Source organism: Lonchura striata, chromosome 26 (genome assembly GCF_050655825.1).
Source record: "Lonchura striata isolate lonStrDom1 chromosome 26, ASM5065582v1, whole genome shotgun sequence".
In the NCBI taxonomy this organism is placed as follows: Eukaryota; Metazoa; Chordata; class Aves; order Passeriformes; family Estrildidae; genus Lonchura; species Lonchura striata.
The window spans coordinates 7,047,306-7,073,793 of NC_140728.1; the positions used below are offsets into that span (position 1 = coordinate 7,047,306).

The 26,488-nt window shown below is 53.9% G+C and overlaps 3 protein-coding genes across 5 annotated transcripts; all 3 read left to right on the top strand.

The window, feature by feature from the left end:
- The first annotated feature begins 59 nt into the window (after nucleotides 1–59).
- LOC110473053 (complement component receptor 1-like protein) lies at nucleotides 60–12,835 on the top strand. 3 transcript variants are annotated; one of them, XM_021535302.3, is made up of 14 exons: nucleotides 60–292; nucleotides 1,007–1,152; nucleotides 3,064–3,255; nucleotides 3,915–4,014; nucleotides 4,526–4,611; nucleotides 4,992–5,204; nucleotides 5,659–5,841; nucleotides 6,993–7,181; nucleotides 8,261–8,461; nucleotides 9,550–9,732; nucleotides 10,158–10,346; nucleotides 11,399–11,578; nucleotides 11,704–11,873; nucleotides 12,013–12,835. In XM_021535302.3, the coding sequence occupies exons 2-14, from the start codon at nucleotides 1,065–1,067 to the stop codon at nucleotides 12,166–12,168; spliced, it is 2,130 nt and encodes a 709-aa protein (XP_021390977.2). In that variant the 5' UTR covers nucleotides 60–292; nucleotides 1,007–1,064; the 3' UTR covers nucleotides 12,169–12,835. The 3 variants fall into 3 exon arrangements, with proteins under 3 accessions (XP_021390977.2, XP_085417508.1, XP_085417509.1); XM_085561382.1 differs by lacking the exon at nucleotides 60–292 and adding an exon at nucleotides 469–608; XM_085561383.1 differs by lacking the exon at nucleotides 60–292 and having other exon boundaries at nucleotides 1,017–1,152; nucleotides 3,149–3,255.
- A 1,104-nt stretch (nucleotides 12,836–13,939) lies between these two features.
- On the top strand, nucleotides 13,940–20,728 carry LOC116184502 (membrane cofactor protein-like). The gene is made up of 8 exons (XM_085561389.1): nucleotides 13,940–14,110; nucleotides 16,242–16,415; nucleotides 17,054–17,233; nucleotides 17,643–17,825; nucleotides 18,339–18,527; nucleotides 18,972–19,151; nucleotides 19,765–19,964; nucleotides 20,282–20,728. Exons 1-8 carry the CDS (start codon nucleotides 14,038–14,040, stop codon nucleotides 20,432–20,434), a joined length of 1,332 nt encoding a protein of 443 aa, XP_085417515.1. The 5' UTR covers nucleotides 13,940–14,037; the 3' UTR covers nucleotides 20,435–20,728.
- A 1,927-nt stretch (nucleotides 20,729–22,655) lies between these two features.
- OLFML3 (olfactomedin like 3) lies at nucleotides 22,656–25,927 on the top strand. Its single transcript, XM_021535330.3, has 3 exons — nucleotides 22,656–22,797; nucleotides 24,225–24,510; nucleotides 24,939–25,927. The coding sequence occupies exons 1-3, from the start codon at nucleotides 22,690–22,692 to the stop codon at nucleotides 25,724–25,726; spliced, it is 1,182 nt and encodes a 393-aa protein (XP_021391005.2). The 5' UTR covers nucleotides 22,656–22,689; the 3' UTR covers nucleotides 25,727–25,927.
- The last annotated feature ends 561 nt before the right edge of the window (nucleotides 25,928–26,488 follow it).

The following is a 26,488-nucleotide window of genomic DNA, read 5'->3' on the forward strand; positions in this document are numbered from 1 at the left end:
CCTCCTTGCTCGGGAGGAGTTAATGATTTATGGGTCAACGGGCCAGCTCTGGTTTCTGCAGAATTGAATTTTCTCTTCTTGGGGCCAGATCTGACCATGTGGGTGCTATAAAACTCCTCCTTTGCCAGCTCTGGTTTCTGCAGAATTGAAGCTTCTCTTGTTGGGGCCAGACCTGAGCATGTGGGTGCTATAAAACTCCTCCTTTGCCTGGACTGCAGGAGAGCAGTCCCTGCTCCATCCTGCAAGTGCTGAACACGCCAGGACTCTCCATCTGCCACCTCCACAGCTCCAGGTAGGACAATTCCCAGCCTGGCAGCTGCAGGTGCTGCTCCTGGGAGCTGGGCTGGAGCTCCTGTGCAGCTCCAGCAGGCGCCCAGGTCAGGAAATTAAATCAGAGGAATCCAGGATGTGTGACAAGGGTGGAAAGAAAGGCAGAGGAGTGGCACAGGCGTGGGAGGTGTTGGGTTCAGGGCAGTGGGCAGGGAGGGGACCCTCATTTCCAGGAGGCGAGCAGGCACTGGGAGATTCTGGAGCTTTGGGAGGGTTCAGGCTCCTGAATGACCCTGGGTAGCACAGGGAGGGCTCTTCCAGCTCCCTAGGGGTGCCAGGTGAGTGCAAATTGCATTTAAATTCCATTTTGTAAAGCAGTTTGGTTTGATTGACCTGTGAGCTGTACAGCTTGAAATATTCCCTTTACTCAGGGAGTATTTGCACAGACTGATGGAACTTTTTGCTTAGATACTTCTCTCTCTGCCTGAGGGTGATTAATTGTTGGTGAGCTCTTCTGGTGACCCCAGCAGGATTTCTTCTGACTAGGAATTTGCTTCCAAGAGATTTATTTCTACAAATAAAGTGGTTTAATTGTAAATTTCCAGAACAGAAATTCAGCTCCTGCTCCTTCTGGTCCTCTCCTATGACTGTAGGAACTGCTCAGGGGTGGAGAAATCAGACCTGTGAATATAGCTGAGTATAAATACCCCCAAATACCCCTTTGCTGTCATCACAGGTACTGGCCCAGGAAGGGAATGTGGTGACATCTGTGGGACCTCCAGGCAGGAATAAACATGTCAGCTTTGGAGCTGGGGAGGCCGAGGAGTTGTGCAGCTGTCCTTGGGTCACTCCTCACTGCTGCTCTCGTTGTGGCTGTCCACAGTAAGTGAACGAGTCCACCAGGATGAACTAAGAGCCCCTGGAGGAAAACCTTCTCCTGAGCTTTACAAGACTTGGATTCCTTCTGTTTTCCTCACTGCCTGTGCATTTCAAGGGCTCTGTAAATCTTTGTGATCAGAATCTGTCTTACTTTACCCTTTTTTTTTTTTTCCTGTCTGTAGGAAGCAGGTACAAAAGTATTTTAGCTGGAAAAGTGCAATAATTTATACTAAGTGGGGAGAAGAAATGCTTCATCTGGACTTTGTGTCCAGCCTTTGAATCTGCTGGGTGAGGGGTGAGGAGTGGGACTGGAGGGGCCAGAGCCCTGCCAGCCACGGGCTGCTGCTTTGAGGGGTCTTTGGGGCACTGAGGGGTCCTCCCCTGGAGCTCTGGGGTGAATCAGGCCTGAACCCCCCTGCCTTTGCTGGCAGCTTGTTTCTGATGGGCTGTGAAAAACACGTTCACTCTGCTGTGAAAATATCAAAAGTTTAATAAAAGACAATGGGAGACGAGGACCACAGAGCAAAGGTTGTTAGGGTTGGCACTCAGCCAAGAGCACCCTGTTATCTTCGGGGACACCCCTTAAATACCTTTTAATTACATCAGCCTGCTGCATATTCATAGACCCTCATGCATAGTAAACTTTTCCCCAAACTACTTCACATGTCCCAAGGATTGTTTAGCCTGGCTCCTCCTTGGATCCACCTTTTCAGAGCGTGTGTATTTTTTGGTTGTGATTTTAGTCCATTCTTATCCCCACCAGTTTTTGGGCTTTGGTCCACTCTGCCTTCAGACAGCGAGTGCTGATGGTCGGCAGATCTGTGCAGGTGTCCTCATCCTGTGTTCAGTGGATGTTATCCCATCCCAGCAGGCATTTTAACACAAACATACTGATACCAGCTACTTGTAGTGAATTATACCGTAGTATATCTGCTGCTATGCAGTGAAGTGTAAGAACTAAGCTTATACCTGAGACAGAGAAAAAATTTAACAGGGTAGAAATCTATTTGGATTTAGGTGAAACGTGCAGCTTTGAACTTGCTAACATAAGTAAAATATCCTGTTTAGTCTGGTAACTGCAGCACTGTAAAACTGCCCCAGCTGAGGAGAAAGAATGCAAATTTCCAAGCTAAAGAGATAAGAGATAAGAAAGACTCCTGGACCTTAAAACAGCGCAGAGTGACTCAGGAGTTCTTTCTGTGCTTTCTGACAAAAACTGAGTACAAGTGTAACTTGCTGTAAGTGTAATGTGAAATCAGCAGAATGAATATACATGAACCTATTGTGAAATGCCATAAATATGTAAATTAGTAAGAATAATAAAAAAGGATCTGGAGTTCTCAGGGGCATACATGTCTCTTGAAGGGAAAGACCCCTCACATGCGTCCAGCACTACAATAAACATACCAGCCCTACAAATCTTCATAGGAATTGTGGGGTTTTGATTTTTTCCTCTACGTTTCATGCCTCAGCTTAATTAACAACTGTCGCTGTCGAGGCAGGACAGGAATGAAGAGACTCTGATCAGAAGGCACCTGGGAGTAAAACTCTGGTTTATTCAAAATACACCACTCTTTTATACAGAGCTTTGTGAGGACTAAATCTATTGGTTCTGAAAACAATTTACGGCATTGGTGTACAGTGCTTGATGCACAGTGATAGAACTTAACTATAAACAATGTGAACAACAAGAGAGATAAAGAATTATTTACATTCGCCTCCAACTCTTTCCCAGGCTTCTGCCTGGCTAGAAACTCTCAGTTTCTTTCTTTGACTGAATCTGAGACCCACAAACAGCAGAAACAAAAACTCTATGACAGAGTTACTCTGCCATCACACATATAAAACCCATTTTGGCGTTGTGAGGAGCCAGTGCCAGGCTGTGTGGCTGTGACACGGGCTCGGTGTCCCCAGGTCAGTGCGCGGCTCCGCCGCGGTCGCCGTCGGCTGAGCCCAAGGAGCGGCTGGAGGGCCACCAGCTCTTCCCCTCTGGCTACAGGATGGCGTTCGTGTGCCGGCCGGGCTTTGGGAGAAACCCTCGCACCTCCAATGTCCTCGTCTGTGGAGTGAACGGGGTGTGGCATGGATCCAGTGAAATCTGCATACGTGAGTGTGTTTTGGGTGTCCCTGCCCTTGGTCTCTAGGGTTCCTCCCAACCCAAGGCGTTCTGTGGCTTTTTGGTTTTGGTTGCTGGTGCAGTCAGCTCTTTCTGGTGGAGCAGAGTCCAAAGTGAGGCCTGGGGATGGTTGTTATATTGTGCTCATGGGCACTCTGTTCCCCCTTCCCCGGGACCCCGTGACTCTGATCAGAGAACCCTGGACCCTCCTTCCTGCCCCAACGGAGTTGGTGGAGAGCCAAGGAGCCCTCCCTGCCCAAAGTCTGTACAGACCCCTGACATTTCCTGTTCGTCCTCTTTTGCCCCGTTCTCCCCATGGACATCACAGAATAAAGAGAACTGAACCAACATATCTGGGGTAAGAGCCTCTTTTGGAAATCTTTGCCATCTCCTGATATTCCTTCCCTCACAGCCTAGGACCTTTGAGCTAGCCTAGGATATTCAGGGGGCTGTGTGAGGGGGGGACATCAACTGCAGACCCCAGAGGCAGCAGCTCACTGGGCAGGTCTGGCCAGCACCGTGAATCACCTTGGGTTGGAGGGGACATCTGGAGGTCTCTGCTCCATCCCCTGGCTCAGAGCTGGGGGACTCTTTGGCTCTCGTGCCAAGAAGCTGAGCTGGGAGCTGACTGGAGCCCTGTTGTCCCCAGCCAAGGCGTGCAGCTACCCCGGGGAGCCGGCCAATGGCAGACTGCTCTTGCCTGGAGCGTTCACTTTTGGTTCCAAAGTGAACTTCACCTGCAACACCGGGTAAGCCAGCAGCACCTGGGCCACAGGGCTTCTTCCTCTCCAGCCACTTTTCCAAAGTTTTTTTCCCCCTTTGCTGCCAGAGCCTCCTCCATGTAGGTAATTGCAGACCCTGACTGAAATACCTTCTAAGCTTTCCTTTGGGAGCTTTAAGACTGACTGTGAGTGTCTTAATCTGCTTTGAGGCAGTTCTTCCCAAGCTCAGGTTCACCCTCCTGGCTCTTTTCAAGCCATTCCCAATGTTTCAGCACCCTTTTGAAGGAAAGATGTGAATACTGAGCTCAGAGCTGTAACTAGTTGATAAAGTATATGCATTTCATGAGAAACATCTCATTTTTTAAATTAAAAAGATGTTTTTATCAAAAGTCAGCATGTCCTTGAGAAAGTGACACTGATGACCAATTTCTGGTCTGCTGGAATTCTGATAAAGGAGCCCAAACCTTGCTGGTGGTGGTGTGGGTAACACATCAGGACTGAGTCTGTGGAGCAATTCCCTCTCCCCTGTCTCACACAGGTACAGACTGATTGGACGCTCTGAGATTGAATGTGTGCTCAGAAATGAGGTTCTTACATGGAGCAGTGATGTTCCCATCTGTCAGGGTAAGCAGAGTTCCTTAATTATCTATTTAATTATCTGGGATGTGGCTGGGGCTGGATAAAGAGCCTGTTGTGTTGCTCTGCTGAGGATTTTGGCATCTCAGTGCATGGTGGAGCCTAGAAAGACATTTTTAATCTGTGTTTCTCTTCTGCAGAAATATTCATTCACTCTCTGGGAGTGATGCAGCTGCATTTGAGCCTGGGATATTCTAAACCCTCTCAGTGCCAACCAGAACTCGGGGCTGGTGCAGCTCCTCAAGAGCTGCCTTTGATTTCTGACCCTTCTGCTACCTCCTGTTTCCACCTTTTTCTGGCCATATCTTTGCTTTAAAATGAATTAATTTTTTTTCTCTTCTCCTCATTCCCATGATGATCTTCCACAGCAATTCCCTGTGCACCCCCTCCAGAAATAGCAAATGGGCAGCACAGTGGGATGGACAAGGAGCATTTTGAGTATGGAGACTCTGTCACCTATCAGTGCCACAGGTCCAGGAGAGGAGAGAGACCTTTCTCCCTGGTGGGAGAGGCTTCCATTTTCTGCACAAGCTTGGACAACTTGAATGGTGTGTGGAGCAGCCCAGCTCCAGAATGCAAAGGTGAGCTTCTCCCACATCCCAGCAGCAGCCCCTGCAGCTGCCTGCTCCTGCTCTGCTGTTTCCTCCCTTGGAACCCCCTCTCCTCTTCATCCTGCTGGAATGGAATCACCTCTTGCAGATGGCACCCGCTGAGTGTGGCAGCTGTGACAGGAATTGGGGTATCCCCTCACGGTCACGGTGTCAGCAGGGACGTGGGAGTGGGATTTTCCTGTGCTCACAGGGCAGGTGATCCCTCTCCCTTGCTGTGAAATCGAGCACCTGCAAAGAATTCCCAAACCTGCTCCCCTGGCTTCTCTTTATGCTTTGCCTTAAAACCCCTGCTGCAAGAGCTACAAAACCACCACGTCACCCTGCTGCTGTTCCAGGAGGCAAAAGGCGAGGGGGGCTTTTCCAAAACCCTCCCCTCCCCTCTGGAGCCTAACTGCTGCTCCCCTGTGTGCTTCCCCTGGCACAGTGGTGACCTGCAAGCAGCCAAGAGTGGAGAATGGGAATCTGCTGAGCGGGTACCGGCCCGAGTACAGCTTTGGGGACACGGTGGTGTTCGACTGTGACTTCCGCCACAGCCTCAGCGGCAGCAGCGCCTCCAGCTGCAGGGACAGCGGCCACTGGGAGCCCCCCCTGCCCCTCTGCCAGCGCAGTGAGTGTGCAGGACAGCAGCCCCGGGACCCCCCATAGGGATCGTGTCTGCTCCTGGATGGTGTTGATGAATGGAGATGAGATCTCTGCAGGCTGCTCTTGGGGTACAAGGTTTATTGGGGATGGAGGAAGGTCCCCTGTGGGGATCGCTGTCTGCTCCAGGATGGTGTTGATGAATGGAGATGAGATCTCTGCAGGCTGCTCTTGGGGTACAAGGTTTATTGGGGATGGAGGAAGGTCCTGCCTCGAGCTGCCAGATGCAGCACATGGTGAGGCTTGAGAGGGTGGGGAAGGGGAGAGACAAGAGGATGCTCCAGGAGAGGGGGAGTTCCAAGGGGAGGGGAAGTTCCAAGAGTGTGGCCCCTCGGAGACCCCTTTGCAGGGGGCTTCAAGGTGGGCTGGAACAAGGCTCAGGCCAATGGGGTTACAGGCACTTGATGTTTTAGGGGAGGGATACAGGTGTGGGGTGAGCCGTACATTTTGGGGGGTGGGATGGAACAGTCCACTTGACCCCTGGACCCGTCCGTAGGCATGGGCATTGTCCGGCTAGCAGAGAGGACTGTTCTCATCCTGGCTGTATTATTTATGAATAATTATATTTATCTATCCTCTCCAACACCCCCCATGCTCAGGGAGTATCAGCTTGGTTGGAAATGACAGCTTGTTGTAACGGTGAAAGTCACCGTGCAGTCCAAAATCATAGTCCTGGCATGGTTTGGGGTAGGAGAGACCTTAAAGCCCATCCCACCCACCTCCTGCCATGGCCAGGGACACCTTTCACTGGCCCAGGTTGCTCCAAGAGCTGTTCAGCTTCTTCTTGGACACTTCTAGGCTTGGGGCAGCTTCTCTGGGCATCACCCTCATAAGGAAGAATTTCTTCCCAATATGTGACCTAAACTCAATCTCTTTCACCTTAAAATCCTTCCCCCTTGTCCTGTCACCCCAGGCCCTTGTGAAAGTCTCTCTCCAGGGGAAAAAAAAATATTTGTATACCTTCATTTGTCTCTTGTGTGTTCCCTCTTTACCCTTCCGAACCTGGATGATTCAACGCATCTCAGAATGAACACTGTGAGCCCGTGGTTTTAACCCAAATTCCCTCCATGCCAGTCCCTGTGATGCAGCACTGTCCCTAAAGTGCTGTCTCACCCCCAGGCAGCTGCGATGACCCCCCAGATGTGAGGAATGCCATGAAAACCAGGCTGGCTGGCAATCTGTTCCCTGTGGACACCGTGGTCACCTACGAGTGCCAGCAGGGCCACCAGTTCAGAGCGGGGGAAACCACCTGGAACATCAGCTGCCTGCAGGATTTTGTGTGGAGTGAAACCCCAACTCCGTGTGAAAGTGAGTGCCTGGGGCTCGCTTGTGACTGCCAGAGTGGGCTGGGGACAGCCTGGGGGACAGGGGTGTGAGAACCCCGGGCTTGCTCTGGGGTCCCATATGGTGGTGAAATTTCTCCTCCAACCCGTGATTCCAAAGAAAAACTGTGCAGGCTCTTGCTGTTCTGTCTCAAGGCAGTTTATTCCAAGTTATCTAAAAGATTTTCTTCACTGGCTGTGGCTGCTTGGTCAGTGGCCCGGGCAGAGGCACACACACACCCTGACATCCTCTCTGTCTGCTGTCTTCTTCTCTCTCCCCCACCCAGGTCTGCTGCTATCTTTTATATGATATATTACATGTTACGTGTTTATAGTTTTCCCCCAATACCTACTATCTATATTACAAAGTGCTTTTCTACTCTAAACCAATCTGTGAGTGCCAGCATCACCAAGAACATGGAGGCAAGGAAGAAGAAGGAGGAAGAACAGGATCAGCCCACTTTCCTCCATCTTAGAACTTCTGACCCCCATGTACAAAGTAAAAAACCCCCTGTACAAGTGTTAAAACCCCCCTGTACAATACTAAAAAAATTTCCCCTCTGTTTTGTAACTACTTTTCCTATACTATTTACCCTTTGTGACTGCTTGTTCCACCTCCAAAGTTGGTAACTCATTCCATGCCTCAAACCCAAAATCACAGCTGTTTCCAGCTGTCTGCAGGGTCTAAAATGCTTCTGACCAAGGCCTGGAACCTCCAAAAATGTCTGAGAGACATTTTGAGTTCCGACACAGGGGGATGCTCCACGGCCCAGCTTGGTCTTTGCTGACCCTGGAATTCCTTTGATTTATTCCCCAGCTGCAGAGTTTGCTTTGCTTTCTTTGCCAGCTCTGCTTTCCAACCCCTTGAACCTCTGGGAAACATCCATTGTGGTCTTGAGGGTGCACCACAAACATTCCACCCCCCAGGAAAGCTTCTGGGGCAGATTCCATGTCACGACGTGTCTGTGTCCTACAAAACATCCATCCTTGTCTTCACAACAAATTTCCTGTCACCCGCTTGGCTTTGCTGTGGTTTCACCCTCGCTGATGTTTGGCATTTTCCAGGAATTCCTTGCCCAGATCCAGACTTCCCAAATGGGAAGCCCTTGCACCCATGGCAAGTGAAGGAGGTTTATGAGAGTGGGGACAGGCTGGAGGTGGAGTGCAGTGAAGGATTTGCTTTCAAAGGCCACGGCAGCAGCAGCATCACCCTCCGCTGTGGCAACGATGGTGGATGGGATCCAGCAGTGCCAGAGTGCATCCCAGGTGGGACAGAGTGGAGGCATGATCATGGCTTGGTGTTCTGATTTTTAAAAGTGTTGTTTTCTTTTATAGTTTTTTGGGTTTTGTTTGGGGGTTTTTGGGCTTTTTGGTTTTTTTGGTTGTTTTTGTTTTGTTTTGCTTTGGGTTTTGTGTTTGTTTGTTTGTTTTTGTTTTGTTTTTTGTTTTTTGTTTTTTGTGTGTTTCTAAAGTTCAAAATAGAAAAAAAAAGAGAGTTTTATTCAAACATCTAGTATATAAAATTGCAAAAGTGACTGTGGATTGGAGGATGGAATTACCACTTCTCCAACCACACTGGTTCAAGGATCAATCAATCATTTCTCTCCACCCACAGAGAAATAGGTAAACTATTCTATTTATACATGAAATTGTGTAAGAACTCTTAACTCTCAAATATGTAAGCATTATTAGAAAGCTAAAGAAGTTTTATGACAACTTTAACACTTTCAAAAAAACTATAAAACACTTCTAAAAATCAAGGCAACAGTGGCAGAAGCCATGGAGAACTTTCCCCCACTCCAGGTGGCCCCAGATCTACTTCTCCTGGGTTAATGTGGCAGCAAAAGGTCCAGATGTTTTGGCAGGGCTGAGCTGGTGTCTGGAGGGGTGCAAGGGGGTGTTGGAAGCTTCTGGAGGCTGAGAGGTTCCTGAGGAACCCTGGGAGACATTTACCCAGCTGGAAGGGGATGTGGTTTGTGTTTGGGGCTGCTTTGCTGACATGAGGCAGGGGAGCAGAGGATGTTCCCAAGGCATTTCCCCTGTCAGGAGAAAACGAGTAAATAACTGACACTGCTCCAACTCCTGACCCACCACCACAGCAATATCCACAAAAACTCAGGAAAACCTTGCCAGGAGGGACAAAGCTGCTGCACCTCCCAGGGCAGGCAGCATTAGAGCATGGACAGTTCCCTGTGCTGACCCCTCAGGGTTACAGAGGCAGCCTGAGACCTGCACCTGGGGCATGGTCACTTTTCTGCCACGGTGCAGATTTGTTGGTAGCTCTTCTCCATGGAAAACATGACTGGAGTTCTTTTTGGAAACACACAACGTCCTTTATTTCCCATTATTTCTAGAACCACATTGCCCAAAGCCAAGCATCCTTCATGGAAAAGAGGTTTATAAAAGCAGGAGTGACTACACAGTGGGGACCCGGGTGAGGCTGGCCTGTGAGGAAGGCTTTGCCCTCAGGGGCTTAGAGACCATCACCTGTGGGGCTGATCTGAGCTGGGAGCCCGTGATGCCCTTCTGTGACAAAGGTACGTGTGACACACAGGGGACAAGACATCTCCTGCCACCACTGGGTGATCTGCCTGCAGCATCTGCTCCTGAGCTGAGCCAGGTGTCCCCTCCCCAGAGCTGGAACTAGAATCATAAAGGTTGGGAAATACCTCCAGCATCACCAGGTCCAGGCTTTGACTGAATCCCACCGTGTTCCCCAGTGCCACATCCAGTGTCTCTTGGACACTTTCAGGAGTGGGGAGGCCACCACTGGAAATATCCTGGTATTTCTGGAGGCCTGAGCTGCTGTGAGAGGCCAGAATCCAGGCAGCAGCTTCTTGTGAATTTGCCTCACACCAGCCATGAAATGAGCTTTGTTCTGATTTCACAGAAGTGCTTTTGATTCTCACCTGAAGATGCTAACTGCACGTGTCTTTCTTTCTCAATTCCCTTTATTCCACAGTCTGTGGGCCCCCTCCCCAGATCCCCTTTGGGCAGCACTCTGGCAGAGGTGCCACAGGGTTCCCTTATGGCACCAAGGTGACCTACAGCTGTGCAGAGGGGCTGTCCCTCATCGGGGACGAGTCCCTGCACTGCACCTCCGAGGATGGGGAGAACATGACCTGGAGCGGGCCTGCCCCGGAGTGCAGGGGTGAGTGTTTGGGGTCAGACATGGGGTCAGACAATGGGGTCAGACATGGGGTCAGACAATGGGGTCAGGCTGAGCCGGCCCTGGGGGCAGTGCCAGCACTCAGAACAGAGGGGTTAAAGCCAGCAGAGCTGCCTGCAGATGCTGCTTCCTCCACACAAGGGGGGATTTTGGGAACCCAGGGTTTTCCTCTGGTTGCCCTGGCAGGTCTGGGACCCTGGCAGGGGTCAGGAAGCCCCTGGACAGAGCCCCCAGAGACACTGGCTGTGATCTCTGGCCATGGAAAAGAGTTTTCAATCTTACAGCATGAATTACCAGCTCTGAGTGTTTGATATCAGTAATAATTAAGCATGGCACGGGTGCAAAAGTAAAATTTTAGGATTCTAGATGAGGGGTCCAAAGGGCACAAGATGGAGGAAATTGGGTGTGCCTTGTCCTTTTTCTCCTTCTTCATGCCCTTCATGTTTCACTGTGGTGTTGGCATTTTTCTGTTGGTTCAGGCTGGGGACACACTGTCCAACATAGGTGACAGATATTGGCACGTTCTTGTAAATCCAGCCCAGGGAGTTTCTGGTATTTAATGTTTGTAACATCCCACTGAGGGCAGAGCCCCACACGCTGCCCTGCAGGACAGAGCTGGGCAGGGCAGCAGAACATGTGAGAGATCAACAGAATAAACAACCTGGAAACCAGCACAGACTAATGATGGCTTCTGCTTTGGCAGCGGGGCTGACAGACAGAGACTTTTACAATCTCAGAATCATCAACACCTCAGATTCTGACAGGGGATGATCCATCTGGGAGTGACAGAATCCCAGAATAATGAGGTTGAAGAGACCTCTAAGATCATCAAGTCCAACCTATGCCCTAACACCTCAACTAGACTACAGCACCAAGTGCCATGTCCAGTCTTTTTTTAAACACATCCAGAGATGGTGATTCCACCATGGGAGGACCCTGGTTCTCCTGGCTGGGGTTGTCAGGGGTGGGGAGGAGCAGCCCTGCCCGGGTTCTGCTGCCCCCAGACCCAGTGCCAGCTCTGCTCTGTCCCGCAGTGGTTCGGTGCCCCAGGCCCGTGGTGGAGAGGGGAAGGATGACCCCACAGACCTTCACCTTTCCCTACGGGCTGCTCCTGCACTTCTCCTGTGACCAAGGCTTCAGGCTGCATGGCGCTGCCCAGAGCCAGTGCCTGGCTGATGGCACCTGGCACCCACCCCTGCCCACCTGCCAGCCAGGTGAGTGCCAGCCCTGCCCCGCACGGCCCAGGGGCTGCTCTGCTGAGCCCCAGGGGGAGTTTGCAGGGTGTTTTCTCCTGCATCTCCTTCCATTATGGGATGTTTTGTGTGTGTTTTCCCCTCAGTTCAGTGCCCCAGGCTCCCGAGGCAGGATGATGTTCTGGTTCACTTCAACCAGATGTGGTACGAGGTGAATGCCACGGTGCCTTTCTACTGCAAACGTGATGGGCGCTTTGGGGCACCTTCCAAAACCACCTGCTCAGCTGATGGCACCTGGTCACCACCCCCCACGTGTGTAAGTACCACCAGCTGCCCCGTTTTTTCTCTTTCTTTCCCCATTTATAGCCTGGAATAAAGGTCCAGCTTCACAAGGGTGGTGGCTTTGTCTCCCTACACTGAAGTCTCACTCTGCCTTTGTTTTGGTTCTTTTAAAGAGGAAGAGTGATGTGTGTGAGAGGGTTCTTCGAAACAAAGCAGCTTTCCAGTGCGGAATTCCTCTGTCAGATCTGAAAACCCACCTGGAAGTCCAGAAGCTCTTCCTGGAGATCCAGAAACTTGAAAAGGAGCTAAAAATCACCACCTACAGCTGACTGGTGACACTGGGATTGCAGGAACCATCCTCTGTGTGTTGGATCATGACAGTGACTGAGGATTTTTATGACTCTGTAGTTTGTGCTAATGCTGAGGTAGCCAGGACAAAATTTAACCATCGACCACAGATTTGGTCGTGTGAGGAGTCAGTGACTTGTGAGCCAATGACTCGTGGGTCAGGTTTTAGAGCTCACCAGGTTCAGTTTGTACATCACTTTACACCTTTTAAAGCTTCACATTTAGATCTGTTTGCTACACTGGCAGTGCACAGTTAGGAAGGAAATGAGTGGAAAGTGAATTTTGGTGGTAGAAACAGGCATGAACTTGGTGACAGCTGCTGCACCTCTCCAGTCCATCCCAGTGCTGCCCAGTTCACCCACGCTGCACTCATTAGTGGGAACAACCTCTTCACTGCCTAATTACTTTTCTCATGACCAAGAAAACCTCCAAGCCTCTTTCCTAGCAAAGCAAAAATGCCAGGTATTCTTCCCAAGCAGGATGGAAGTGCCACACTCTGTGTGTGCCCCAAGGACAAATAATAGTGTACAGAAACAAATGAATGGTTTGGAAACTTTTTTTCTGCAACATCCAGTGAAGGGGAAGCACTGTGAGGGCCACTTGTCTTGTGGTGGGACCAGAAATTAAAATAAACCTGAAATACTGACAGCTCTGTCTGGGTTTTAATAATTTGTCCTATCTCTGGTAAAGAGAAGTATTTTTGTAATACAAATGGTGTACAGATAATATAAAAGTGTATATAATAAATAGGTTTATTTATAGTGTATGTAAACAAACAGCTCAGTTAGGTGCTGTTCCATGAGTGCAGGGATGTGGGGGGTGTTTTCCCCACCCCACCTGCCCTGGGTGTAAACCTGCTTCAGACACGAGGCCAGGCTGCTGCAGAGAAGTTTCAGCTGTAAAACACCTTCATTCCCTGTCGGAACTCAAAATGTCCCTCAGACATTTTTGGATGTTCCAGGCCCAGGTCAGAAGCATTTGAGACCCTGGCACAGCTGGAAACAGCTGTGATTTTGGGTTTGAGCCATGGAATGATTTACCAACCTTGCAGGAAGAACAAGGAGGCACAAAAGTTTAGATATTAGAGTAGAAGTAGTCACAAAGTAAAGGGAAGAATTTTTGAGTGCTGTACAGGGGGTTTTGGTTTTGTACAGGGGGGTCAGAGGGTTTAAGATGGATTTGGGATCTGGGCCTGCCCTGTCCTCCCTCTTTCTCCTTCCTCACCTCCATGTTCTTGGTGATGTTGGCACTCACAGGTTGGTTTAGAGTAGAAAAGCACCATTTAATATAGGTAATAGGCATTGGGGAAAACTGTAAACATGTAACATGTAGTGTACCATATAAAAGATAGAAAATCACCATTTAATATAGGTAATAGGCATTGGGGAAAACTGTAACCATGTCACACGTAATGTCCCATATCAAAGACAGCAGCAGCCCTGGGTGGGGAGAAGAAGCAGTTGGGGTCAGAGAGGATGTCAGGGTGTGTGTGTGCCTCTGCCTGAGCTGTGAGCAAACCACAGCAGCTAAAGAAGAAAATCTTTTAGATAACTTGCAATAAACTGCCTTGAGACCAGACAACAGAGGCTGCTGAGCCTTTCTTTGGGAGCTCGGGTTGGAGGAGAAGATTTTCCACCACACAGAGCCACCCCTGACCTAGGGTGGGCTTTGGCAATTCCCTCTGTGCCCAGAGCAGCCTCCCCTGCCTTGCACATCCCAGGGCTGGGGGTGGTGTCAGTGGCGTGTTTGGCCTGTCCCCAACTTCCCACTGCTGCTTCCCCTTCCCTGCTGGGCTCTCGGGGCAGAGGATCTCGGATCTCTCCTTCCCAGGGCAGCTCCCATCCCACACCATGCCCGGGCTCCTCGGGCCAGGCCAGCTCCTGGCACTGATGGTTCTGGTCCTGCAGCCCACGGGGACTCAGGGTGAGTGTCCTCCCCTCCCTGCTCGGGCTCTTGGCTTCTGGGGCTCTGCTTTCCTCTCACAGGGGCTTGGGGAAGAGCTGATAGAGCCTTGCAGTGCCTGAAGGGGCTCCAGGAAGGCTGGAGAGGGGCTTTTCACCAGGAATGGCCTGACAGGGAAAGGGGAATGGGTTTAGGGTGAATAAAGGCAGGGTAAGATTGTGTGTGAGGAAGGAATTGTTCCCTGGGAGGGTGGGGAGGTGCTGGCACAGGGTGCCCAGAGCAGCTGTGGCTGCCCCTGGATCCCTGGAAGTGTCCAAAGCCAGGCTGGATTGGGTTTGGAGCAACCTAGGATCATGGAAGGTGTCCCAGCCCAGGATGGGGTTTAATGACCTTTCCATTCCAGCTTTTATGTCCCTTCCATTCCAGCTTTTATGTCCCTTCCATAATGTCCCTTCCCTGATTCTCTGGCTGATCCTGCAATGTCTCAGCCCTGGGCAGCCTCCAGAGCTGCCCAAGGCAGCTGGGACATGGCCAGGCATCCCCCAGGCTGACCTCAGAACTGGAGAAGTGCAAATCTGCTGAGCTCTGAATGTCTCTGGGAAGGAGAATAAGCAGCAGTTTCTGTCTGGAAGTTGGGGGTTCGGTTAAACCCAAACCTTTCCAGAAAACTTCTCCAGGGTGCACAGCCCTGCACCAGCACTGCCTGTGCACACTGCTTTTACTCTTAATATTTATTGCTTTTACTTCCTGATGCTTCTCAGCCCATTTCCCAAAGCCAAATATTGCTAATGAGGTGCCAATAATTAATGTGGAGGAGGCACAAACAAGATATTTTCCGTGGGAATGGCACCAAAGGCAGCATGGGTGGCACTGCCCTGGCACGGTGCAGGTGTGGGATGCTGCAACACCTGGAAGTGGATCAGGATATTCTGACATGTTTTTAATTCTGTCTTGGTGACCTGGCAGCACTGCCAGGCATGAAGAAACCACAGTTAGAGCTGCTGGAGTTTTGTTTTCTCTGTTATTTGTGATAAGCCCCCAGATACTTCCCATGGGAGACACAGAAAGAGCCGTTTTTGTTGGGACATCAGTGATGTGACAGAGGTCATGCAGTTGTTGTAGAGGCTCCTTTTTTTGTCAGGCTGGAGGGGGCTGCTGCACCTGGAGTCACCCACCTGAGCTGAGTCACCTGTGCCCTGCAAGAGCTCCAAGGGAAGGTGTTTGACTGTGCAGGAAGGGAATCCTACACGTTTGGGGTCCTACTGATGGCTGCTCAGGATGTTTATCAACCCCCAAACCTCTGCCTCAGTCGCTGCAGCCATTACACAGCTTTGTCTCTGACAAACTTTCCCAGGAGTTGTTCTGGGGAACTTTGAGAAGGCTGAGAGGAAGAATTAAAACAATCTTGCAGCTGGAGTTTTGAACAGTTTTCTCAGAAGATGTTTACCAGAGAGTGTCTTGTTCCAGAATTTCTGAGAGAGAGGGGGCATGATTTATGTCTGGAGAATTGAGCTGCCCCTCAGACTAGGCCTGATGAGCGGCCTTGGTGGGGCCTAGGAGCCTTTGGTGCAGTGAGAATTCAGTTGTGGCGCAGTTAGAAATTATGTTAAGGTAATTACAAAGTAATGAGCTATACGAGTGTAAATTAGAGTAGAGCTGCAGTGTGAAAGGCCTGACCCCTTAAGGCAAAGGTAAATGATGTTGGCTTGCCAATCAGAGTGCCTTTGTAAACTGTAAACTATATAGAAGTGTATAAAAACTGCCATTCTCACTAATAAATGGGAAAATGTTGCATTACTCATATTGGTTGGATGTGCGTTCTGTCCTGTCCAGCTTTCCCGATTTATGAGGTCCCTGGCTTTAGTGACTTCTTAATTATCCATTGGTGATGGTGCGTTGATTAAATGACCAATCAGGTCCACCTTTATCAGAGCAGTGTATAAAAAGGAATGTGTTTCTAATAAACTTGTTATTAGGCTGCTGAAGAGAGTTTTGGAGTTTGTGTCGCCTTCACTTCTGCTCCTGCCTCAGCGGTGACGTCTCCTCTCACCCCCAGACAGAGCTGCCGTGCCCCTTGGTTACAGCGGTGGCATTGTGCAAGAACACCCCTGAAAATCCCCTTTTTTTATTGTTGTTTTTTGGTGATCCACAGAGGCTCAGTGTCCCATCCCTTCCATTGCAAACGGGCAGCTGAGCTCTGCAGAGAACTTCACCCACGGCAGCACCGCCACGCTGCAGTGCGACCCCGGCTTCGTGCCCACCGCCAGCACGGCGCGCTGCACGCCCAGCGGCCGGTGGTACCCACGGGTGCCCTCCTGCGTCCCAGGTGAGCCCACACCCCCTCCGGGCCTCTGCCAGCTGAAATTGTCTGCTCCCTTTTCCCCAAAAGCACTTGGAGGGCGGTTGGAGGGCGGGCATCACCAGGAGCGTTGCTGCATTCCCTCTGGGATCACCAGGGGAGGGTGGCAGGGCTGTCCCTTCCCGCAGGGGACACCCACGAGGTACCAAAGCGCACAAGAATGAAGATTCTCACTCAGCTCACATTCTCTGGTGAATTTTCCCCACTGTTTTCCCCTTTCTCTTCATCCCACAGCCAAGCTCAGGGGTGCTGAGGGGTGCTGCTGTCCTTTGCTTATTTTTGGGGGCTTTCCACCAAGGCAAAGCTCCCAGTGCTGAGGCTCTGTGCTGTCCCTGATCTGTGTCCCCTGCTGTCCCCAGGGCAGTGCTGAGGCTCTGTGCTTTCCCTGCTCTGTGCTGTCCCTGGTCTGTCCCCAGGGAAGTGCTGAGGCTCTGTGCTGTCCCTGATCTGTGTCCCTGCTGTCCCCAGGGCAGTGCTGAGGTTGTCCCCTGCTCTGTGCTGTCTCTGCTGTCCCCAGGGCAGTGCTGAGGTTGTCCCCTGGTCTGTGCTGTCTCTGCTGTCCCCAGGGCAGTCCTGAGGCTCTGTCCTGTCCCTGCTGTCCCCAGGGCAGTGTCGCCACCCTCCCTCTGTGGAGTTCGCCGACTTCCAGCACCGGCGCGAGTTCCTGGTTGGGAGCACGCTGTCCTACTCCTGCAGAGCCGGCTTCTCCCTGATCCCCGGAGTGTCCCCAACCACCACCTGCCTCCAGAACTTCACGTGGTCCCCGGTGCCGAGGCTGTGCCAGAGTGAGTGCATCCCTGCAGGGCAGCGATGGAGCGGCGCCGCTCCGCAGCCCGTCCCCGGCGGGGCTCCCTGCACCAGCTCCGGCTCTCCCGGCAATAATTCCGCCGCTCAGAAGGCGGCGTGCCTGGATAGGAAAAGCTGCAGCTCCCCCTGGTTATTCCAGCAAGGATTAGGGATGCAGCCGGTGACGAGCCATCCCCCCAGCGCGATTTCCAGCTGGGCACAGGGCTCTCGCATCCTTCTGCCTTCCAAAAGGAGCGGTTGTTATGCTGTAATTGGCATCCCTGAGCCTGCCAGCTCTGCTTGGAGGTGTCTGGCAGCGCTGCCTGGCAGCTGGGCTGGGTCAGGACAGCAGCGCTGCTGGGAATCCCCCCGTGCAAACCTCTCCTCTCTGCTGCTGCTGTCCCGCAGAGGTGCAGTGCTCCAGCCCGGTCATCCTCCACGGGACAGAGGCCAGCCCCAGGAGAGCCGAGTACACCTTTGGGCAGCAGGTGGAGTTCCAGTGTGAGCACGGCTACATGCTCCGGGGCAGCGACAGGGTCCAGTGCTCCTCTGATGGGATGTGGAGACCCCCCGTGCCCTACTGTGACAGGGGTGAGTGGGGACAGCAGCAGCAGGGCTGGGAATTCCATCCGTGGGGAGACAGCAGGGAAAAACCGTGTGAGGTGTGAGGAGAAAGTGCTCAAGCCACAGCAGTGAAGGGATTTCCATCTTCTGCCAAAACTGAGACTGGTGGAATGTGTTGGTTACTGGGACATGCAGCCACTTCTGCAAGGATTCTTCAAGGGGTTTATGATATTCACCATTCCCTGGCCTTGCTTAGGAGCAGGATCATTCCTCGTGGAAAAGAGGAGGGGGTAAGGAAGGGGAAGGGGCTGAAGGGGAGGGGGCAGGCGCTGCAGTGCTGGGGCTGTGCTGAGAGTGGGTTCATCAGCTGGGTCAGTCTGGGAGCACTGGTACAGCCACGGCCAAAGCTGGCCAGAGGCAGAGGAGTGTGAGGAGAGCAACACTTGGCATGAACAGGGAGAACCTCTCCTGTTACCTCCCTGCCTGCTGCCTCCCTAATGGAATTAGGAAAACCTGACTTTTCCCTTTACTCTCACACAGTCTGTGGCCCCCCTCCCAAAATCACCAACGGGCAGCACTCTGGCATGGGGCTTACAAAGTTCCCTTACGGCTCTGAAGTGAAGTACAGCTGTGCAGAGGGGCTGTCCCTCATCGGGGACGAGTCCCTGCACTGCACCTCCGAGGATGGGGAGAACATGACCTGGAGCGGGCCTGCCCCGGAGTGCAGGGGTGAGTGTTTGGGGTCAGACATGGGGTCAGACATGGGGTCAGACAATGGGGTCAGACATGGGGTCAGACAATGGGGTCAGGCTGAGCCGGCCCTGGGGGCAGTGCCAGCACTCAGAACAGAGGGGTTAAAGCCAGCAGAGCTGCCTGCAGATGCTGCTTCCTCCACACGAGGGGGGATGATCCATCTGGGAGTGACAGAATCCCAGAATAATGAGGTTGGAAGAGACCTCTAAGATCATCAAGTCCAACCTATGCCCTAACACCTCAACTAGACTACAGCACCAAGTGCCACGTCCAGTCTTTTTTTAAACACATCCAGAGATGGTGATTCCACCATGGGAGGACCCTGGTTCTCCTGGCTGAGGTTGTCAGGGGTGGGGAGGAGCAGCCCTGCCCGGGTTCTGCTGCCCCCAGACCCAGTGCCAGCTCTGCTCTGTCCTGCAGTGGTTCGGTGCCCCAGGCCCGTGGTGGAGAGGGGAAGGATGACCCCACAGACCTTCACCTTTCCCTACGGGCTGCTCCTGCACTTCTCCTGTGACCAAGGCTTCAGGCTGCATGGCGCTGCCCAGAGCCAGTGCCTGGCTGATGGCACCTGGCACCCACCCCTGCCCACCTGCCAGCCAGGTGAGTGAGCATTTTCTCCTCCACCTCCCATTCCTTGATTTTTAATGTGCATTTTCCTTTCAGTTCATTGTCCCAAACCCCTGTAGCAGGAGGATGTAGGGATTCACTAACAAGCTGTGGTATGAGGTGAATAAACTTTGCCCTTCTACTGCAAATGGATGAGGGGTGGTTCCAAAATCTCCCTGCTCAGCTCATGGCCCCCGGGGCAGAGCAGAGGGCTTGGGGTGCAGCATTGCCTGGCTCTATCTGTCCCTGGGGTTCCTGAGTCCTTCCCCTCTTTGCAGAAGAAACAACCTTCCCAAAGCTGGTGTTTTTCAGGTAATAGTTTTTATTGATAGCTGTGTGTAAAGGAGGTCTAAGAGAGGTCAGGAGTTCACTGACTTTTCCTCCCCTCATTGCCAAATGTCCACCCCCACTGTGGGCAGACACTGCCAGAAACAGCAAATCCATAAGGAACTCACAGCACCTCGCAGGGGCTGCTCTGACCCTCACCCTCTTCTTGAAGAGAAGTATTTTTGATTTCACAGCTCCACAATTTTAAGCTCCTCTGCACTGGCTCAGCCATCCCAAACTCCTTTCTGACCTCTGGCTGAGCCCTGGGCTTTCCTTTCAGTCCTGTGTCCACAGCCACGAGTGCCCTTTGGGAGGCTGAAAAGCCCTTTGGGTGGCAGAGGGTGGTACCAGGCCAACGAGACTGTCACCCTGGAGTGCCTTCCTGGCTACCAGCTTCCAGACAATGAAGCGATGGAAATGGAAAATTCTTGGACAGCCACGTGCTTGCCTGATGGCAGCTGGACACCACTGCCCAAGTGTGTGAGTACCACAAAAATTCAGAATGGTTTGGGCTGTGGGGAGCCCTAAAAACCATCCAGTTCCACCCTGCCATGGTTCAACCTTCCCAGGTGCTCAGTGCCTCAGGTTGCTGAGCCTGGCTGAGTCCCTGGGTGGGTGCTGCCTGATTTCTAACATGAAAACTGCTTAAACTTCTCAAAAGCTTTTCATTTCTGGTTCTGAGGAGGATGCTGCCCCTGCTGGGACAGGGCCCCCTCGCAGCTGAGCAGTGGGTGGCTCTGCCTGTGCTGCAGTCCATCCTTACAGGCTTTTCTGGGTTTTGTTTTCCTGTTTAACAGATGAAAGAAGGTGATGCTGATGTGTGTCAAGAGGTTCATTACATTAAATCGACCTTTGAATGTGGTGTGCCTATAGAAGAAGTGAAAAGTCTCCTGGAAATACAGAAATTGCTCCTGGAGATTAACAAACTAGAGATGGAGCTAGAAAACTAAAACAGAACTGGGTCCCTGTAATAGCTCAACTTTCCTTTGGTGAACTCACAGTTTGTGCAGTCACAGCATCTCTGAGAAGGTTCTGTGTGATTTTATGAGGGTTTTTTTTTGCATGCCTATAGCCAGAAAAATAATCACCAGTGCATGGGAGGCTGCTTTTGCTGTGCTGGATGCCAGAGCAGGGAGCGGGTTTTGCTCTAACCTACAAGCTTGATTTGCTCTTTTACTAATAAGTTGTTTCATGTTTCATATTAGTAAGAATAAAAATAGATTAAATTTAGCTTTTTAAAATCACTGGCTTAACTGTGGTAAGTTGAGGAAAAAGGGAGTGAAGTCCAGAAAAGCTGAGATGAGTCCAGAGTTGGCTCTGAAGTTGATTCTACTGCCAGTCCAGCTGAGGCCTGGGTACATTTGCACCCTGCTGCAAACAGTGGTGGCAAAAAGTGTTAAACCGGATTTCTGTTCATCCAGCTCCTGATTTCTGTTTGTCTGGGTAAGGGCAGCTCACATTAAGTGTCTTGTAAAGGCTGCCTCACCTCACCCTGGGTTCAAACAGGTTCCTGGCCATGCCATATATCTGAACTGATGTCATTTCCACACCCCAATTTTTGGTGGGCAAATGCTAAGAATAATCGTTGATCGGTCCTCACTGCCAGCCTCAGCACAAAATAAGAACAAAGCAACACAAATAAGGAGCTTGGGGCAGGAAGACCAGGAGGCTCTCCCCAAGCCTGTGAGTGACAGTTGTCCCTACCCTGGCTGCTCCCCATGTTCCTGACGGAGATCTCAGCTCCGTGGGTGTCCCGGGACGGTTTCCACAGCTCCAGAGGCTTGGAGGAGCCTGCAGTGCATCCCCTCCCAGCCCTGGAGGGGCACAGCACCGCTGCAATGAAGTTGGAGCACCAGGATGGGGGGGAACGTTGGCCCCCCGTGCTGCTCCTGGCCGTGCTGGGGCTCCTCAGCATTCCTGAGGCTCGCGGTGAGGACGGGGTGTGGGAAGGACCAGGGACACCTGGGGATGCCACCCCCGAGCCTGGGGTCAGTGCTGTCACAGATCCAGCCCTGGCTGGTGCCTTTCCTGGCTGGGCCATCCCAGCCACGCTCCTGGGGCAGGGAAGGGGCTGGAGAAGAGGTTCCTCACCTGAGGAGATGTTTTCCTGCCGCAGGTGACTGTGGGCCCCCTCCTGCCATGACCCACTCCAGGCCCTGCAGCAGCTCCAGCAGCTTCCCGGTGGGATCCAGGGTGGTGTTCACCTGTGCCGAGGGTGCCCGCAGGATCCCGGGGCTGCCGGGCACCGTGGAGTGCCTGCCTGGCGACATCTGGTCCTGGCTGCCCGATCCCTGCGGCCGTAAATACCCTCCTTTGTACCCGAAACACGGCCCGGGGTGGCATCCCTGTCCCTCCTGCTGGCTGCCCTGCGCTGGCACTGTCCCTGTCCTTGCCCAGGGGACAAACTTGCTGGGGTGGAACTGTCCCTGTCCAGGGGATGAACCCGCTGTGCTGGAACTGTCCCTGTCCCTGTCCCAGGGGACAAACCCACTGGGCTGTCCCTGTCCCTGCCCAGGGGATAAACCTGCTGTGCTGGCACTGTCCCTGTCTCTGCCCAGGGGACAAACCCACTGTGTTGGCACTGTCCTTGTCCCTGTCCAGGGGATGAACCCGCTGTGCTGGAACTGTCCCTGTCCAGGGGACAAACCCACTGTGTTGGCACTGTCCCTGTCCCTGCCCAGGGGACAAACCCGCTGGGCTGTCCCTGTCCCTGTCCAGGACACAAACCCGCTGTGCTGGCACTGTCCCTGTCCAGGGGATGAACCCGCTCTGCTGGCACTGTCCCTGTCCAGGGGACAAACCCGCTCTGTTGGCACTGTCCCTGTCCCAGGGACATCCCTGTCCGCAGACCTGCACATGGCCGAGGCTCAGGTTGGCCGCTGGCTTTGGCCACCTCTACGGACATAAGCCAGGGCTGTCCCCCCACTGTCCCCACACTACGTCTCATGAGGATGGGTCCTCTCGCTCGGGGCTCCTGCGGCGCTCCCTGCACCCCAAACTCCTGCCAGCAGCCCGTCCCCATCTCCCTCCCCATCCCCGCGGCTCGGGGGCAGCGCGCTGGGTGGGGCACGAAGGGGTTAAAGCGCCCGGGGCTGGTCTGCGGGGAAGGAGCAGCCTCCCCTCGCCGTGCACATCTGGATGCAATAAGGCTGGGGAGGCCGGAGCATTCCTGAGCACTGAGCTGGAGGCTGCTCTGCTGCCGGCCATGGGGCCCTGGTGCTGCCTGCTGCTGCTGCCGCTGCTCGCCCCGGCCCTGCGCGCCCAGCAGCAGCAGTTCATGGAGTACGTGGAGCGCCGCATCACCCTCCTGGAGGTACAGCCCCGAGCGGGGCCCCACAGCCGCCCCGCACCCCGAATCGCCCCGTCACGGGGCTCCCAAACCTTCCCCATGGGGCCGGGAGTGGGGCTGGGTGAGGAGGAGCTGGGATGGGGATGGAGGAACGGAGCAGGGTGTGGGGTGTCCCATAAGGAGGAACCGGGATGGGGATTGAGCAGGGTGTGGGGTGTCCCGTAAGGAGGAACTGGGATGGGGATGGAGCAGGGTGTGGGGTGCTCTGTGAAAAGGAGCTGGGATGGGGACGGAGCAGGGTGTGGGGTGTCCCGTAAAGAGGAACTGGGATGGGGATGGAGCAGGGTGTGGGGTGCTCTGTGAGGAGGAGCTGGGATGGGGATGGAGGAACGGAGCAGGATGTGGGGTGTCCCATAAGGAGGAGCTGGGATGGGGACGGAGCAGGGTGTGGGGTGTGCTGTGAGGAGGAGCTGGGATGGGGATTGAGCAGGGTGTGGGGTGTCCTGTGAGGAGATGGGATGGGTACAGAGCAGGGTGTGAGGTGCTCTGTGAGGAGGAGCTGGGATGGGGACGGAGCAGGATATGGGGTGTCCCATAAGGAGGAACTGGGATGGGGATGGAGCAGGGTGTGGGGTGTCCTGTGAGGAGGAGCTGGGATGGGGATGGAGGAACGGAGCAGGGTGTGGGGTGCTCTGGCAGCCCCTGCCAGGGTCCTGCACAGCCCAGCAGGAGGATACACCGGAGCAAGATGTGTGTGGGAGCACCGGGGGACAGGAGCAGGGGCACTGTCGGTCTGGGAGAACCATGGGAGCATCACAGGAATGGCAACATCACAGGAATGGGAACGTCAGAACCACAGGGACATCACAGGAATGGGAACATCACAGGAATGGGAACGTCAGAACCACAGGGACATCACAGGAATGGGAACATCACGGGTCTGGGAACATCATGGGAAAGCAGGGGCATTGCAGGTCTGGGAGAAGCATGGGGACATCACAGGAATGAGAACATCATGGGAAAGCAGGGGCATTGTGGGTTTGGGAACTTCACAGGGTCATCACAGCAATGAGGACATCAAGGATCTAGGAGCAGTGTGGGAGACTGGGGTACACTGTGAGTTCAGGAAGATCATGGGGGTATCCTGGGAGTGTCACAGGAGAGCAGGGCCTTGCGGGTCTGGGGACAGCACGGGAATGGGGGCATTGTGGGTCTGGGAACATCATGGGAGCATTGCAGGAATGGGCATCACAGGTCTGGGAACATTGTGGAAGCAGCACGGGAGCATCGTGAGTTTGGGAGCACCACAGGAATGGGAACAGGGTGGGATGGGACCCAGAGCCACGAGCCACGTGTGGCTCTGGGGTCTCCCCCAGCCTGGGCAGGCTGGGACAGCTGCCAGTGGTGGGCTGTGAGGTTTGGAGACCTCAGTGTCCCCTTGGCCACCCCAGGAGAGGATCTCACAGTGGCATGACCAGAGCAGCCGCTACTCCACGGAGCTGCGGGACTTCAAGAACCAGGTGCTGGGGATGCTGGAGGCGGCCGAGAAGGAGCGGGAGGCGATGCGGGCGGAGGCCGAGAGCGCGGCCGTGCGCGTGGAGCGGCTGGAGCGGGAGGTGGACTACCTGGAGACACAGAACCCCGCCCCACCCTGCGTGGAGGTGGATGAGACGCTGATGGACAAGCAGGTGGCCACAGCCAAGCAGAGGAAGAACGAGAAGTACACCAAGCTCACAGGCGAGGCACTGCCGTGGCTCCCTGGGGGGATGGTCCTGTCTGAGGGTTACTCCAACCCTTCCTAGCCCATCTCAGTCCAGGTGTCCCCCAGCCATGAGCTGGGGCGTTGTGTCCCATCTCAGATGTCTCTGGCACAAGCTCCTGCATCCCCCTGGTTTGGGAGCTGCAGCCAAGCCCCAGGCTGGAGCCCTGTGCGTCCCCAAAGCCTCTGGGGCAGGGCTGGGGTGAGGGTGGCTCCCCTGCCCGTGGCATGGGTGCGCTAGGGGACTTCTCAATGCCACCAGGGATGCAATTAAACCCCTTCAGTGAATTTCCAAGGCAGTTGCCTGATGACCAGGGTGGGACAGGATGAGAACCCAGCACGGGGCAGTGCAGCCCCGCTGCAGGGCCGGGCTGTTGCCAGGCTCACAGCCGCCCCTCTCTCACAGATTGCAGTGACACCATCGCCAGTGTCAGGGCCATGAAGATCCTGAAGCGTTTCGGCAGCGCCTCGGGGCTCTGGACCAAGGACGCCGCGGGGAGCTCGGAGAAGATCTACGTGTTCGACGGCACCGCCAACGACACGGTTTACGTCTTCCCCCGCATGCGGGAGTTCACGCTCTTCTCTGCCACCCGCAAGGCCGCCCGCATCAAGCTGCCCTACCCCTGGGTGGGCACCGGGCACCTCGTCTATGATGGGCACCTCTACTACATCCGCCAGCAGGGCCTGTCCTTCCAGGTGATCAAGTTCAACCTGGCCAACAAGACAGTGGTGGACAGCTCGGTGTTCCCGGCCGAGGAGCAGATCCCTGTCTTCGGCCTCTCCCCCTCCACCTACATCGAGGTGTCGGCGGACGAGGAGGGGCTCTGGGCCATCTACGCCACCAAGGAGGACGAGAAGAACATGTGCCTGGCCAAGCTGGACCCCGCCTCGCTGGACATCGAGCAGATGTGGGACACGCCGTGCCCGCGGGAGAACGCCGAGGGCGCCTTCGTGGTGTGCGGGGCGCTGCACGTGGTGTACAACACGCGCCTGCCCAGCCGCGCCCGCGTCCAGTGCGTCTTCGACGTCAGCGGCACCCTGGCCCCCGAGGACGCCTCCCTGGTCTACTTCCCCAAGCGCTACGGCTCCCACGCCAGCCTCAAGTACAGCCCCCGCGAGAGGCAGATCTACGCCTGGGATGATGGCTACCAGATCATTTACCGCATGGAGATGAAGAAGAAGCTGGAGGTCTGAGGGGCGCTGCCCGGCCCGGCCCGGCCCGCAGGACGGCGTCGCTGCCCCTTCTCCCATCACTGTGAAATGAGGAAATGCTGGATCCCCACCCCAGCCACCCCCCAGCACCGGGTGTCCCCGCCTGGGAGCACCCAGCAGAGTCCTGGACTAATTTAATGAGGTTTTCATTTCTGATTTAATGAATAAATACTACGCAGCCAAGTGCAGCCGCCTGCCTGGGGGAGCGTGGGGTGCTGGGCAGGGTTGTCAGAGCCCTGAGCTCCACCTTGCCCCTGAGACACCCCAAAAAACACTTCCCAAGGGTGGGGTATCCCTGCAGGCTCAGAGCAGCGAGCACAGACCTTGGGTGGGTGCCTGGGCAGGGGGGCTGGGGCTTCGGGCAGGGGTTTGTGTTGGGGGCTTTGGGTGAGGGTTTTGGAAGGGCTCAGGGCAGAGATGGAACACGAGGCTTTGGGCAGGCTGCTGGTCAGGGCCAGCTCATTTTACATGTACAAAACTGTGAGCAAACAGCAAAATCCTTTAATCTGGGAGGACAGCAGGAGATTTCCCTCCCCTGCCGGGGCGGTGCTCCAGCCAGCAGGCCCCAGATGTTGCTGATTTTCTGAATTTGTTCCTAATGAAGCACAGACCACTTCCCCTGCAGCCACAGAATCTCCAGCTTATGTAAGGCCCCAGGTTGCCCCAGCCCCTTCCCTCTTCCTCTGGCACGGAGTTCCTGCACAGAGCAGCCCCAGAGGGGATGGGGCAGGACAGGGCAGGTGC

Excerpts from the sequence above, each read along its gene's own strand:
- LOC110473053 (XM_021535302.3), top strand. The coding sequence starts at position 1,065 with ATGTCAGCTTTGGAGCTGGGGAGGCCGAGGAGTTGTGCAGCTGTCCTT. Across the intron at positions 4,015-4,525 it reads AACTTCACCTGCAACACCGG|GTACAGACTGATTGGACGCT; the intron begins GTAAGCCAGCAG and ends TGTCTCACACAG. Across the intron at positions 9,733-10,157 it reads GATGCCCTTCTGTGACAAAG|TCTGTGGGCCCCCTCCCCAG; the intron begins GTACGTGTGACA and ends TTTATTCCACAG.
- OLFML3 (XM_021535330.3), top strand. The coding sequence starts at position 22,690 with ATGGGGCCCTGGTGCTGCCTGCTGCTGCTGCCGCTGCTCGCCCCGGCC. Across the intron at positions 22,798-24,224 it reads GCCGCATCACCCTCCTGGAG|GAGAGGATCTCACAGTGGCA; the intron begins GTACAGCCCCGA and ends TGGCCACCCCAG. Across the intron at positions 24,511-24,938 it reads GAAGTACACCAAGCTCACAG|ATTGCAGTGACACCATCGCC; the intron begins GCGAGGCACTGC and ends CCTCTCTCACAG.
- LOC116184502 (XM_085561389.1), top strand. The coding sequence starts at position 14,038 with ATGCCCGGGCTCCTCGGGCCAGGCCAGCTCCTGGCACTGATGGTTCTG. Across the intron at positions 17,826-18,338 it reads CGTGCCCTACTGTGACAGGG|TCTGTGGCCCCCCTCCCAAA; the intron begins GTGAGTGGGGAC and ends ACTCTCACACAG. Across the intron at positions 19,965-20,281 it reads GGACACCACTGCCCAAGTGT|ATGAAAGAAGGTGATGCTGA; the intron begins GTGAGTACCACA and ends CCTGTTTAACAG.